Genomic DNA, 15,628 nt, shown 5'->3' with positions numbered 1-15,628 from the left:
CTTTTGAACGCAACATTCCTTAGACATGGGAGTTTGGAAGCAAAACCAATTTTATATTTTTACTAATACAGTATATAAAACAAGACAAGCCCTTGTTTAATTTAGCAAGAAAAAAATGTATACAGTTTATATTGTTTTCTAAAAGAAAAAGTGCAGTGTGCAGGAGGATGAAATGTGAGCAAATCCCTTTCCCTGGTGGGTCTGAAACTTTGGTTTGAGCCAGAAAGAGACTAACAGGCTTCTTCATTCTTTACATTCCAGAGAAAGAAACTGAACATAACATATAGGGAGTAAGAGGAGCCCAAAATAAAAATCCTCCCCTATAAGCATCCTGAGCTCTGGCTCAGACCTTGGACAGCTTACAGATTCAGGCAATAAAATGAAATCTCTTCCCTGCATACTATTCTGGAAATCTGGAATATTCTAGGAAGGCTTGTATCAATTACCAACATATTTCTGCTTTGCTACACTGCAGTTTCTTAGCTTTTTTTTCAGTCTTTTCCCAACGCTTTCATTTTTGAGTTTATGTTGAGTTTATAAACATAATAACACTTAACCTTTTTGTGCACCCAATTTCCATTTTCTGAGAAGTGTTCCAAATGTGAATGCAAAAACACAACTCAATAGCTTTCGTCTCCACCTTGATGGGTCTCTGTACAAAAAGTTGTACTGACCACTATCATTTATTCTGCACAAAGCTGAGAGTCTAAGCTATAACTAAGCTGGAATTTACCAAAAGAGTATCTCCACGAGCAAAAAGGCATTTAAGGTTTGTTAAATGCCTTTTAACATTCCTAAGCCGGAATTTACCAAAAGAGTATCTACATGAGCACAAAGGCACACCAAATCAAACATTTTGTAAATAATTGTTGATTTGGTGTGTCTAAGCTATAACTCTGTAGCATGACAAAGCATCTATTCCTGCATCAAACAAGTCACTCGTGACTCATGTGTAACGCTAATCTGGCCTATCCAGACCACAAGGAGTTAAGTGTTCAGATAGTGATATGAGCATGGGTTACATTGCGACTCACACATCAGGATCAGAGCCTTTGCTAAGTGGAAGTTTCCCATTAAGGTGTAGGGGAACTAAAACACTCAGGCTGCAGTATAGCAAAAATAGAAATGATTGGACGCCAGGAGGTTCTTTTGGTGAACAATAGAACAGCAGTTTATTTGTACAAGACAAATGACCTCAGGTTTACTCACAGTTGTTAAGAGGTATAGGTAGATGTAACATCACATGCTAGAATAGGATAGATGACACAGCTGAGGAATGTGACTCCCATAAGGCATTGTAGTCAAGTAGTAATCAGGAATCCCAGGCAGATGTACCTTAAAGTGGTCCGGATCCCACCCAGCGGAGTGGTCAGGGAGAAGGAGTCTAACCTGACACCCTATCCACTGTGGTTCCCTTCACTGAAGGCAATCAAGAAGCCTTTGGGAAGCTACTCCCTTCTACAGATCCTCGATGGAGCATAAAGCTGCTCTTGCTATATAATCTCTCACTAGAGAGTTTATATCAGATATAACCTAATTCTAGCTAACCTCATTCAAGGGGTTCCCTGGTCCCCAACTTAGTTGCTAAAGGTACAGGTCCCTTTAAGGCGGTGGCTTTACTGGGCCTTGGTGTACCCAGGCTCAATGAGCACATCAGCAGCCAAAGAGAAAAAATCCACCCCTTTCCAAACACTATATGGAAGTGTGGCAGGTAGTGGTCATTACAACTCTTGGCCAATAACGGATAGGTGAATATGTAAACTAGATACATGGGGGCAAATTCACTAAAGCACGAAGCGGCTAATGCTAGTGCAAATTCGCCAGCGTGACGTCATTTCATTACTTTGCCGATTTACTAACGGGTGCTGGCGTAAATTCGCTAGCGAAATGGACCTACTCTAGCGCTACTTCGCACCCTTACGCCAGACGAAGTCGCGCTATGGCAAAGGGACGTAACTACGCTAATTCACTAACTTGCGCATTTTACTGAACATTACCTCTTGCGCCAGACTTGCCTTCACCACCTCAGACCAGGCGTAGTGCAATAGAGTAGATAGGGCTACTATCTACTCTATTGCATTAAGTTGAAATTTTTTCTATGTCCCAAAAAACACTGCGTCTTTTACTTTTTTTAAGGGTGATGGGCTGAAAAAGATTGTAAATTTTTTTGGGGGGTACCCTCCTTCCCCCCTACATTTCTTAACATATGGCACCTAAATTATACAGTGGGCACATGTATAGGGCAAAATATCAACTCTATTTTATTTTATGAAGCTTTCCCAGGCTGGTGTAGTGTAATGTATTTGCTGCTACATATACGTCCATTGTACTTTAACTTGGCGCCATATGCAAATTAGGCATCGGTAGCGTAACTTCACTTTGCTTGACGAATTAACGCTATCACAACTTCACTACCTTTCGCCTCCCTGAGCAACTTAGGATTTTAGTGAATTAGCGGCGCCCTGGCGAAACTTCTCCTGGCGAAATGCGGCGAAGCCAACGCTGTCGCAACTTTGAAGGTAAGTATATTTGCCCCATGGGCTTTTGCCTAATAACTAGGGAAAACTAGGAAGGGTAGGGATTTAAAACAATAGGAGCGTATTAGATCCTATAGGTCCCTACACACTTTTATCACTAGGAGAAGGCATGTGATTTAAAAAAAGGATTTAGTTTCTCTGTGCATCTAGTGCTCATTATTGCAGTCACATTGTCCGCAAGCTTCGGCTGCAGGATATGAACCTTACAAGGAGTTAAGGAAAGTGGTAGACACTAGGGATGCAGAATTCTAACAGACAGGTTTGGCTTTTTATGATTGATCAGAGACATGGCAGAGACTGAGAGAGTACAATTTGTCTTTGCCTTAGACTACACCATTCATAGTTCGCAAGACACGCAAAAAAAATTTACTTGCCCTGGGCCTCAGCAAACTGATGCTTCTTACATACAACAATATTCAGGCCTTCTAGAGTCACAGTCCACTTCCTAAATCATAGAGGAAGTCTTTCTCGCATATCATAACCTTTCATATCATAACATTTTACAATTTTATCTTGTGCCCAGTTTTTAATGCTGACTAAGAACATGTGGATGTATTCTAAGAAAAATAAACTCATAAGCATGCTTGCCAATAAAATCATGAAACTCCATTAAAGAGATTTTTAGTTTAAAGTTATTCCTCAGTAAAAACCAAATCAGGCCAACATTATATTGTATTTCCCAGGGATAACTTACATAGACTTACATTTGTGCTTGCACAGTACACTGACATTTTCTAGTCTGTACCCCCCCCCCCTTCCCAGTGAATTAGTCTTTTCATGTCCTTTAAGCTTGGAAGTATGCCAGGGTGTGTACTAGGAAACAGTAAGGGGGTATTCATCTTGGTGTAATTCAGATAATAGGTAATCCAGCACACAGTTATGGAAGCTGGCTATAAGTTATGTTGAAATAAATTAGCTATAAAGTTCTGTGGAAAATGTTGCTACTATACACAGATATGATAATAAGATTAACTGCGTCTTCAAGGTGGTGATAGAGTATATGTTCAAGTTTGATCAGGCTTGTGGGTATAACAAATATTTTGATTTTGAATATTCGAGTAGCGAGGATGTTGTAAGATGTAGTTTGGTAACAGCAGGATAGTTTCTGTTGAGCTCTCTCTCTATCTCATTCTCTATATATATATTGATTTAGAGCAGCACCTAGTGGTCAATTTAGAGTTTTGTCATTATGTATGTATTTGTTTATATTAACTCAGTAACAACTTGTGCAGTGGCTACAAGTGAATTGAAGTGCCCATAAACAGCCAGAAATACACTTCTTATTCTTTCTCTTTTGATCAGCTCTCATGTATGGAATTAAATGATTTCCCTCATTCAGATACCTGTTAGGCTGGGGCAAAAGTCTTATTGAGCACAGCCGTGGGTGCATTTTGCAGGAAACTGCTTCATACTGGCTCATGTCATCCTGGGTTGAAACATTGCAGCCAGTCCACTATGGCTTCTTTTGCTGTTAGGCCAGCATTGCCCTATCTGATGCAACAGTCTGCAGCAGACAGAGCTCCACACACCTCCAACTATAACAATCATCACACATCTTTCAATGAACATAACATTCTATGTTATATTCATCTATAACCCTAAGCACCCTATGATGATAACTCCAGTCAATTTTTCAACATTAATTTGAAATTTGGGGTGAACATCTCCTTGCAATGTACTGGCTAAATTCTAAACAACATTGATAATTAATTTTCTATTTATTAAGACCTTTTTGATTAAAACATTCAGGGGGCTATTTATCAAAATCTGAATTTTTCAGATTTTTTACTTAGAAAAAGTCAGACCAAACTTTGACCTTATTTATAATTATAAAAGCTCAAGCTCGGATCTAGGAAAGACTCAATAAAATCAAGCAAAACCCCAAATCATGCGGTTTTTTTGGAATTTTTTCCCGAATCGTACTATTTTTCCAGTCTTATTCTTGAAAAGCCTGAATTTTTCAGATTTTTGCCAATAACACCGGAAAAAGTTGGATTTTTGGGCTAATTCCAGCATAGACCACATAAACTACCAAATAGTATAGGGATTCTCCCATTGATTTCTATACAACCTCGGCAGGTCTGAGATGGCAGATTTTCAGATTCTGACTTTTTGCAGCATCAGGCTTTAAAGGAGAACTAAACCCTTAATTAAAAAAAAACCTACATCCTACCCTACATAGACCCACTCTCTTCTCCCCCCCCAGCCTAGCTGTAACCCTTGGTAAATGCCCCTAACTTTTTACTTACCCCTCAGTGCAGATTCAGGGCATCGAAGTTCACAAGCTCCATCTTCTTTTCTTTGGTAATCTTCGGGTCTTCTTCCAGCAATTCTGCAATTTCCATGACTTTCGGCGAATGCACAGTTGGCGTGAAACAAAAGATTGCTCCAACTGCGCATGTGCCGACATTCCGATCTCTTCCCGAAGATTACCGAAGTTAAGAAGATGGCGCCAGTGAACTTGAATGTCCTGAATCTGCACCGAGGGGTAAGTAAAGAGTTCCAGGGGTAACAGCTAGGCTGGGGGGAGCAGGGAGTGGGGTCTATGTAGGGTAGGGGGTAGGGTTTTTATAATTAAGGGTTTAGTTCTCCTTTAAAAAATCCTGAAAATTTTGAGTTTTGGCCCAAAAAAGCCCGACTGGAGTTTAGTAAATAACCCCCATAGTGTGGTATGGCTTTCTTTGCAGACTAAAAGATATAGTACAGAAACAAGTGTAAACCAAGTAGGGATGCACCGAATCCACTATTTTGGATTCGGCCGAACCCCCGAATCCTTTGTTAAAGATTGGGCAGAATACCGAACCAAATCCTACTTTGCATATGCAATTAGGGGTGGGAAGGGGAAAAAATGTACTTCCTTGTTTTGTGACAAAAAGTCACGCGATTTCCCTCCCCACCCCAAATTTGCATATGCAAATTAGGATTCGGTCGGCTGGGCAGAAGGATTCGGCTGAATCCGAATCTTGCTGAAAAAGGCAGAATCCCAAACCGAATTCTGGATTCGGTGCATCCCTAAAACCAAGTCAAAATTATAGCGATTGGAAATGAATTTAGTATAGTTTATAGGCTACTTGTTAACATTGAAATAAAATGTGCCCACCTGTTATTGTAATATCATGTACTCCATCTGTAGTTTGGTTTTTCTGGTGAAGTGAGTTATTCACAGTGCAGACTTTTGTATTTGATAAAAGAAACAGAAATCTGAAACTTCTGAGCACCTTTGTAGTCACTTGAATAATCATGGTTATCCAATGCATTGGTAGAGTTAACGTAAATTATGAGAAAGAGCTACCAGAAAGTGACATACCTAAGAGAACTAATATATTATTTGTTTGTTTTTCCCTAAGGAAAAATAGAAAAGATAAGGAATCCATCCTCACCCAGGGAAGAATCTTTTCCTATACAACCTGACCTTTTATTAGAAGAAGCTACTGGGTCCCAGCGTCCTAGAAATCTTATGGAGACACTCATGGGTGATTATGAAGCTCACAAAACCAAAAGACGAGACCGAATGGATGATGCCAGTGTAAGTACATTTCTTTTCATATCACTAACTTACTAATTTACTTAGCTACCAGTTTCTGGTCCCCGGTTTCTGGGAGCCTATATAAGCCTTATATTCTAGCGCCTACAGTATTTTGAGTGGGTGTGTTTCAAGAAAATGATACAATTTTGCAAGCAGATTGAAGAAATGTCTCTTCATCTGTTGTGTTAGCTTTTAGGTAGATCTGGATACTGTACGGGCCAGTCATTAAGTATAGAAAATGACAGCACATCCGCCACCAACAAACTGGTATTTTACTTTAGTGTTACTGGTTTTGAATTAAAAGGCAAGGTTCAATGTAGCAAAACGTTATCAGAATTCTTTTTTCTATACTTCAAAGAGTATAAGGGTCATTTACAGCTGAAAGTGCACTGTGCTACATACAATTTAGGACACAAATGAGAAAGATTTTGCCCATAATGCTACGACTTTTAATAATGTAATTTTATCAGAGTTCTTCCCACTAGCGTCAGACTGGTATGTGTGGGTCCCATCAGACCTGCCACCTTGAGGGTCCACCACCCCAACCACTGAGGCCCCCACGTTGTCTCAAATCCCCAGCCGAACCCCTGAACACATACTGCCATGCCACCACCACAACTATACCTCCAACCTGCAGTGAGTAATTTATCTAGCTTGCTGCTGCCACAGCTCTATATCTGAGCAGGGTAAACAGCGGATCTGGACTGGCGGCCCACCAAGTTTTCTCCCTGTGTCCCTCTGACACTCGCTTTCCACTGTAATTGTGACTTATGTGTCAAAACTAAAGTAATCTCAGAAATATCTCTAAAATAGAAAGTGAATGTGAAGTTCAAAAGTGTTCAATGGACCACTTTTACATCACCATTTCTTTTGTGAGAGAAGATCCCATTTGAAATAATGCATGTGTGTGATTCTCTGCCTGCTGACACAAGCCACTGTTAGGAACACTGGAATTACTGTTTGGGATTGCAGGAGCTTCAGGATTCCACAATGTCAGCAGGAGCACGTGCCCAACATTCAGCATAAAAGGCAGTGCGGATATACTGGTGCCTAGTGCAATTATTTCAAATATCTGTTTGGGTGCAAAAACCTTTAATGTATAATATCAATAAGCACAACATTTACATCTGTCTTAGAGCATCCAGCCTTGCTACTGCACTTATATAATGACCCCTTATACCTGTGCCAGTCATTTTCCCCTTCTCTCTCTGGTGCTACTTGTGCTACATGCTGCCTTTGATTACATAAAGGTGCCATTTTCCCCTGTCTTCGGATCTCTTCTGTCATTTTTCTGATATGGATGTTGCAGGAGCATACATAGTCAAAGCTGATCCAGGAGGTAGATTCAACTGCTCATGCTCCTGCAAGATCTGTGTCTGTGAACCAACATAAAAGGATTAGAAGGCAAAAGCCCAGATTTGTGGTCCAGGCCTAGGGTGACACAAATTAAATGCTGCCCAGCTGCCTCTACATGTTCTACAAAGGGTTTAGTTCTCCCTTTAACAGCAAATCCAAATACCATTTTATTATATTGTGTCCAGAGTTGTTTTTTTTACTTTAAAATCCTTGTCAATCAAAGCAGAGTGAAAATTAAAAGAAGTTTCTAGAAACAGTCAATGACATTTAACCAGAAATCCTCTAGATTACCCAAAAAGCAGGAAAGAAATTTTTTCATGAATCTTCTGTATTACAAATCCAGTTTCTCCAAAGTGAAATGCGAGACAAGATGTTCCGTTTCAGTTTGCTCCTCATCAGCCTTCTGTCACATAACCTAAAATGTTGGGAATCGTAACCAGCATTAACCAGGCAGCTCATCTTCATAAAACGTAATGTTTAGACATCAAAGTCTGACCAATACTTCTCATCTGTGTCTGACAATGTTAGTCCAGCAATGCCAATCTTTTACCCACTTAGTTGCATCATAGCTGAAAAAGAATTGCACATTTCTAATCTCTGTACTTAATTCAATGACTATATCTGTCTTATGTCTGCCATGTGTTTGTTTAGTTCACTAATTCTATTCTTTCCCTTTTCTTTCCTACCAGTACACCTGTAAATTACTCTTTAACAGACTTACTAATGAGGTACCAGCAAACTACATGTTCCCTCTGGGCTGCATGCATAACCTGCCCATGTTATTGTGATTTGTGCTTCCATCCATCCCATGCTAGAATTCACTAGTGATATATCAGGATAAGTGTGAAGAATAGTAAGGGCAAATGTCAACAAGAACGTAGCCTTCTTTTTAGTGACCAATCACAACATTTCCAGGACCTGCAACCATCCATACACACTTATAAGCCTTATAAGTAATTTTTTCATTTTTTATACAATAAACGTATTAAATTACATAAAGGTAAAACGTGATTGGCTATAATTTTATTAGCAAATTACTGGATTTGGCTGGCAATTTTAACTTTTATATTATGCTTATTCTGGTGACACTATGGGGGGTATTTATCAAAATCTGAATTTTTCTGATGTTTTAAATAAAAAAAGTCACACCAAACTAGAATCGAAATTTACCATTATTTATCATTAAAAATACCACAAAAAAAAAGTATTGACAAAAAAACCGCAACTTTTTCGGATTGCAGAACAAAAAAATGCACATTTTTTGGATTTGACGCCTGAAAAGTCAAATTTCTCATGAAATCGTCAGAAAAGCCTGAAATGTTTGGATTATCGTATGAAACCCAGCGCAGACAAAAATATCTCCAAATTGCAAATAGGACCTCTGCCATTGATATCTACAGGACCTTAACAGGTTGAAGATGGATTTTTTTCAGATTTGGATGGAGTGTATTCTAGTTATTTTTTCCACTAAAAATTTGGATACTATAGTAAAAAACCCAAATTTTTCGAGTTTTTAGCATTCGGACTTTAATAAATAACCCCCTTAGACTCTTCAGCCATGGTTAATTGCTGCCTTCCTAGCATTAAAGAGCTCAGAACAACAATGCCACATATTCATCATCTTCTTAAATAAGAGTTATACAGTAATTGATACAGACAGATACATCCAAATCCATTATATCTGTGATGATAAATACAGTGGTGTGAAAAACTATTTGCCCCCTTCCTGATTTCTTATTCTTTTGCACGTTTGTCACACTTAAATGTTTCTGCTCATCAAAAACCGTTAACTATTAGTCAAAGATAACATAATTGAACACAAAATGCAGTTTTTAAATGAAGGTTTACGTTATTAAGGGAGAAAAAAAACTCCAAATCTACATGGGCCTGTGTGAAAAAGTGATTGCCCCCCTTGATAAAAAATAACTTAACTGTGGTTTATCACACCTGAGTTCAATTTCAAAGGTTATAAAGCCATTTCTAAAGCTTTGGGACTCCAGCGAACCACAGTGAGAGCCATTATCCACAAATGGCAAAAACATGGAACAGTGGTGAACCTTCCCAGGAGTGGCCGGCCGACCAAAATTACCCCAAGAGCGCAGAGACAACTCATCCGAGAGGCCACAAAAGACCCCAGGACAACATCTAAAGAACTGCAGGCCTCACTTGCCTCAATTAAGGTCAGTGTTCACGACTCCACCATAAGAAAGAGACTGGGCAAAAACGGCCTGCATGGCAGATTTCCAAGGCGCAAACCACTTTTAAGCAAAAAGAACATTAAGGCTCGTCTCAATTTTGCTAAAAAACATCTCAATGATTGCCAAGACTTTTGGGAAAATACCTTGTGGACCGACGAGACAAAAGTTGAACTTTTTGGAAGGTGCGCGTCCCGTTACATCTGGCGTAAAAGTAAAACAGCATTTCAGAAAAAGAACATCATACCAACAGTAAAATATGGTGGTGGTAGTGTGATGGTCTGGGGTTGTTTTGCTGCTTCAGGACCTGGAAGACTTGCTGTGATAGATGGAACCATGAATTCTACTGTCTACCAAAAAATCCTGAAGGAGAATGTCCGGCCATCTGTTCGTCAACTCAAGCTGAAGCGATCTTGGGTGCTGCGGCAGGACAATGACCCAAAACACACCAGCAAATCCACCTCTGAATGGCTGAAGAAAAACAAAATGAAGACTTTGGAGTGGCCTAGTCAAAGTCCTGACCTGAATCTTATTGAGATGTTGTGGCATGACCTTAAAAAGGCGGTTCATGCTAGAAAACCCTCAAATAAAGCTGAATTACAACAATTCTGCAAAGATGAGTGGACCAAAATTCCTCCAGAGCGCTGTAAAAGACTCGTTGCAAGTTATCGCAAACGCTTGATTGCAGTTATTGCTGCTAAGGGTGGCCCAACCAGTTATTAGGTTCAATTACTTTTTCACACAGGTTTGAATTTCTTTTCTCCCTAAATAATAAAAACCCTCATTTAAAAACTGCATTTTGTGTTTACTTGTGTTATCTTTGACTAATAGTTAAATGTGTTTGATGATCAGAAACATTTTGTGTGACAAACATGCAAAAGAATAAGAAATCAGGAAGGGGGCAAATAGTTTTTCACACCACTGTATATTGTGTCGTACTGTATTTTCTGGTTACTTCCACTGCAAGCAGTTAGCATGTGAAACCTGTTGTGGGGAGTAGTTGGGAATTACAGCCTTGTACACACCTTATGATAAATTATCTTCTTTCTTCAATATTTCAGGTGCTTGATGCAGTGAGAGTGAACCGCAGAAAGAGTGCCCTTGCTGTAAAATGGGAAGCAGGAATATATGCCAATAGAGATGACGATGAATAAAGACTTATTTTATTTTGCCGTTTAAATGACCAAAACCAAAAAAAACTCCAGCTAATCATATATTTATTAAACATGAAGCAACCTCTACAAGGCATATAGACATAATGCAGACTGCGCTTGATAAGAGAGATGGAGGCCTGGAGATGGCAATGTGCTCAGCTTAGAAGTGGAAGCTCAGGAAATGGAAAGTTATGTGCAGAAAAAGCAACCCTGCAACTAACCAGGGCATAGCATGGATGGTGCTCAAAGCCAAAACCAGTGCAATTGCTTCCTTCCAGAATATGCAGCTTGGATTGCTTTGTTAGAAGGATAGAGCCCTAACACAGATTTTAATATCAGTGACTGCAATTTATTGGTGATCAGAATACACTTTCTTTACCTTGGGAAGAGAAGTGGACCATTTTTATTCGTCTGCAGCCATGTCTTCCCACAGAGCGCAGCATCCCTCATTTCAAAAGTTTTATGTTGGCTTTTTCTAGATTTTGTTACAGGTTGTTTTGGGGACATATATTTTAAATTGCGTTATTTTGCGAAAAAGTCTTCTGAAAACTTTTGATTGCTTTGATATATTTCTGTAAAGTACTCCAAAGCATTGGAAAAAGAATACTATCTGGTTTGGTGGATTCTGCAGTCCAAAGCCATCTAAACAGGCATGAACATACTCATTTAGTTATTGAAAGCACAACCCCATAATCACTGTCCATTCTCTGGCACATCTGTGGCTCTCAGGGGGGAAAGGCTTAAAAAAGCTTTGCCTTTCTAGTATTTGCAGCCTTTAGCACTGGGTCCAAAGGTAAAATCTCATCTGACAAGGTTTTAAAGCACAGATACTTATGGAATCTATGCTATCTACCTTTTACTACTACATGGGTATTAAGGTAAAGGAGCATTCTAAATGAAGTCAAAGCAACTCAAGTTTATTCAACAAAAAGTCTACTCACACGTGGGATTTTTTTAATAATGACCCTTTTTCAAACATTGGATTAGAAAATACAATATTTTGGATATTGAATAGATATTGTAATTGGTATTGGCACAGAATGTCAGGGCAGTGCTGGTGTATTAGAAAAACAGCACCGATACTTGTAGGGCAAATATATATATGGTCAAGACATATAATACATGATTTGCCTTTCTAGATTTAGGTAACATACTGTACATAACAGTTTTCTGTTATGTTGCATAGTGGATTTCACCTGTGTGTGTCTGCCTGGGGTTTGTGGGTCTAAATAGTGGAAAATAGTGGAAATAGTGAGGAACTTTATAGCAGCAGGCTGGGGTGATCTCAAGTTAAATATCAATAAATTAGAATATAGCTCCTGCCTATGCTGAGGATAAGCTTGAGAAGCACAGCATTGCATCTAATAGTATTCTATCCTTAGGGAAGCCTATGAGTCCTTAATGTTAAGGACATGCAGGAATTTGGCAGCTACCTGTCACCATAGGGTTGTTTTGATATAGCAATCCCACATACTAGAAAGCACACTGAAATCATTCATTTCATAACAACCTAGTTTCAATATCTCCTCTGGCAAGAGTAACATCTAGTTGGTATTGCATTATAATACACTTGGATGCATTTACAGTAGTAAGGCAGTGCAATAATGGCAGTGCCACATAATGGGAACTGTATTCCACCATTACAAGTAGCTTAGGGTAGAGCGTGGCCTAATACACATTGCTGCCCTAAGGGAGCCCCATCACACTGTGTCCAGATCTGCACATTTCCTTTTCTAATTAACTCATACGTTTATTTGCTGAGGAACAGGACACTATTAATATTGCCATCCTGACTCCAACTCTGAACTACTGGACTTATCCAACCGTAATGCTTGGGAGTGGCCATCATAAATGGACGATTTGCTGGTGGTCACAGTGCAAAAGACTGTGCATGAAAGTGACTTTCCTGGGTCAGACTGAGGACTAATTCAGTGCACATAGGCAGCTGTTTTCCTTTCACTTGCTTAGCACCCTCCTAAAATATATGGTTGCCTCATACTGTTTTATGGAGAGGGATGTCTATGGCAGTAACAGTGAATGCTCTTGTGTTTTGAAGCTACCCAAATAAAGTATCTGCACAAGCCACAAATGCAAAGATAGCAAGAGATTGTAGGAAACAGACATGATATTTATTCTTAAGGTTTTAATTATAATAGTATATAGCATAGAATTTAAAGCACTAGAGTTAGCACATTTTATTTCTGGAGCAGAAATTGTTCATATCAGAAGAAACAGGTATCAAAATAAAATGTACATTGTTCTTTTATTTGTACCAGCAGTAAAGTATTAGCAATCCAGCTTCTTTAAACTACTAGTATACATGAAACAGTGTTATTGACCGACTGCTCAGTATTGTTTGGTTACATTCCTTCTGCAGGGGCATGTGGGCCCCATGAATATAGTTACTGCCATATTGAGGTGTATAACAAGTAGTTCCTCCATTTGTTTCTTTCATTACAAAGCACAGCAATAATCCTTACAATACACTAAATACAGTAACTGTCCCTGTTTAATTGCCCAGAATCCATCAAAAGACTCTTATATAATTTGGTATTTAATGCACTGTTTACTTATTCTTGTTTCATTGTTATTGCTATTGGGGAAAGGTTGTCCAGTAATCTTGGCCAGAAATCGCCAAAGAACAGCCTCTGCTAATCTAGAGCATTAATCACCCCCTTACAAACTGCATAGGCTGGGCCCCTGATCTAGCAGCTGGATATACAGTAAAAAAAATGCAGTTATTGCAAAGGAATTCTCATCCTTAGTCATACCTCCTCATCTCAATGTTGAAAGTCTGGTCAATCTAAAGACCATCTTAGTTCATCCTCTCCCATATTAACCATCAACGGCAGTGCAAGCTTTAGTTCTGCCTTATAGATTTCATTGCTGACAACAATCTCTGCTCCATAAATACACAACAAATACACACCTTAGAGACAAAAGTATACCTTGTTAACTGTCACTTATTTTAATAATAACAAATATTATATATATATATATATATATCTATATGATGTCCAGAAACAATACTGCAGTGCAATTGCTTGCTGGCTGTAGCAATTCAGTATAACTTCCTGCAGGAAGACAGTGTGTGATACCAAAAAAAAAAAAAAAAAAGAGATACTCTTGTTTTTGCAGCTACTTATTGATTGCAAAAAATATATAAATACATACAGTATGTTAAAAAAGAAGTGTTTTGCAGCAAGCTGCCAATTATTTCTTTTCCTTGTGTTGCAAAGCAATAAAACAGTTATGTATTTGATGGCTGAAAAGCACATGTGACTCTGAAGCTGAAATTCAGTAGGGTGATCAAGTTGACATCCCTGCTTTAAAGGAACAGTAATGCTGGAATTATTGAGTGTTAGATGTAACATATAGATCAATGCATTTACTTTTACATAATGTGGAAGAAGAAATAAGAAAAACTTACCCTTTTTCTCCTTACTTTCTCTTCTGTCTCACCAAGTGAGAGGGAAACAAAAAGGCTTTCCCCAAACCTTTAACTTTTTAGTTTATGCTCACTGCTTTTTTTCATATATGTCTTTAGCATTTACAGTACGTAAAAGTAAATCCACAGCCCAATGTTCCTTTAATTCAGAAAGAAGTAATCAAATGGTGGCTATGCTTTAATGGCATTAAAAAAAACAGTTGCATTTTGCTTGGCTTTATGTTTATGTTAACCAATTACAAGTTATCCAGCTTTTGTTTTATAGTGACTATGAGGCATACAATGCAATTATATAATTATTTTCTCATTAAAACACAATCTTGATTTGTGTCCTTTTGAGTTTTCTTTCAAATCATCATTTGTTAGTCCTGGTAAAACACAACAGAAATTACAACTACAAATGCTATATGTTATTATGATATTATATACCACTCTTAAAGGAATAGTTCAGTGTGAAAATGAAAATAGATAGACTGTGCAAAATAAAAAATGTTTCTAATATAGTTAGTTAGCCAAAAATGTAATATATAAAGACTGGAGTGAACAGATGTCTAATAAAACAGCCAGAATCCAACTTCCTGCTTTTCAGCTCTATAACTCTGAGTTAGTCAGCGACTTGAAGGGGGGCCACATGGGACATTTCTGTTCAGTGAGTTTGTAATTGATCCTCAGCATTCAGCTCAGATTCAAATGCAACAGATATGGCCCATGTGGCCCCCCCTCAAGTCTCTGATTGGTTACTGCCTGGTAGCCAGGGTAACCAGTCAGTGTAAACCAAGAGAGCTGAAAAGCAGGAAGTAGAGCCTGACTGACATGTTATACATAGAATCACTCCAGCTTTTATACATTACATTTTTGGCTAACTAACTATATTAGAAACATTTTTTATTTTGCACAGCCTATCTATTTACCCAGTTTTTATTTTTACACCGAACAATTCCTTTAAGTTTACCTGAATGGTGTCCTCCTTTTCCTGGAAATGTTATTCATAGTTTAGTACAGGTATGGAACCTGTTATGCAGAATCCTTGGGACCTGAGGTTTTCTAGATAACGGATCTTTCTGTTATTTGGATTTATATTTATTCTGCAGAATGCTTTACCACACTTGAGTAAACAGCTCTAGACACTGTCTGTTTGTTTAGGATAGAAGCTGCCATTTAAGCTTGGTGTGACATCACTTCCTGCCTGAGTCTCTCCCTGCTCACATACAGCTCTGAGCTCAGATTACAGCAGGGATGGGAGGAGGGATGGGGAGAGGAGCAAACTGAACATGCTCAAGCCCTGCCCTAGAGGTTTATGCTGAAAACAGGAAGTCTGGTACAGAAGCCCATGTGTACACAATAAAAGGAAAGAAATGCTGTGTTTCTTTTGACAGAGGACTCTACTAGCAGCACTACTTTGAGGGTTTACT

At 38.7% G+C, this 15,628-nt stretch overlaps 1 protein-coding gene across 8 annotated transcripts in view; it reads left to right on the top strand.

Annotated features, from left to right (window-relative positions):
* palm2akap2.S (PALM2 and AKAP2 fusion S homeolog) overlaps nt 1–14,540 on the top strand; it is a 172,241-nt gene extending 157,701 nt beyond the window's left edge. For 5 of the 8 annotated variants that reach the window (XM_018239953.2, XM_018239957.2, XM_041572574.1 and 2 more), the window contains 3 exons: nt 5,885–6,063; nt 8,109–8,147; nt 10,676–14,540. In XM_018239953.2, the coding sequence (XP_018095442.1) occupies nt 5,885–6,063; nt 8,109–8,147; nt 10,676–10,768 (311 nt within the window). In that variant the 3' untranslated portion in view covers nt 10,769–14,540. Of the gene's footprint in view, nt 1–261; nt 1,389–5,884; nt 6,064–8,108; nt 8,148–10,675 lie in introns of those variants that run through there. The other 3 variants (XM_018239954.2, NM_001371543.1, XM_018239955.2) reach the window with 2 other exon arrangements.
* Nucleotides 14,541–15,628: the final 1,088 nt, after the last annotated feature.

Source organism: Xenopus laevis, chromosome 1S (genome assembly GCF_017654675.1).
Source record: "Xenopus laevis strain J_2021 chromosome 1S, Xenopus_laevis_v10.1, whole genome shotgun sequence".
Classification (NCBI taxonomy): domain Eukaryota; kingdom Metazoa; phylum Chordata; class Amphibia; order Anura; family Pipidae; genus Xenopus; species Xenopus laevis.
The sequence above is the reverse complement of the archived record's forward strand: the minus strand, read 5'-3'. Positions and strand labels throughout refer to the sequence as shown.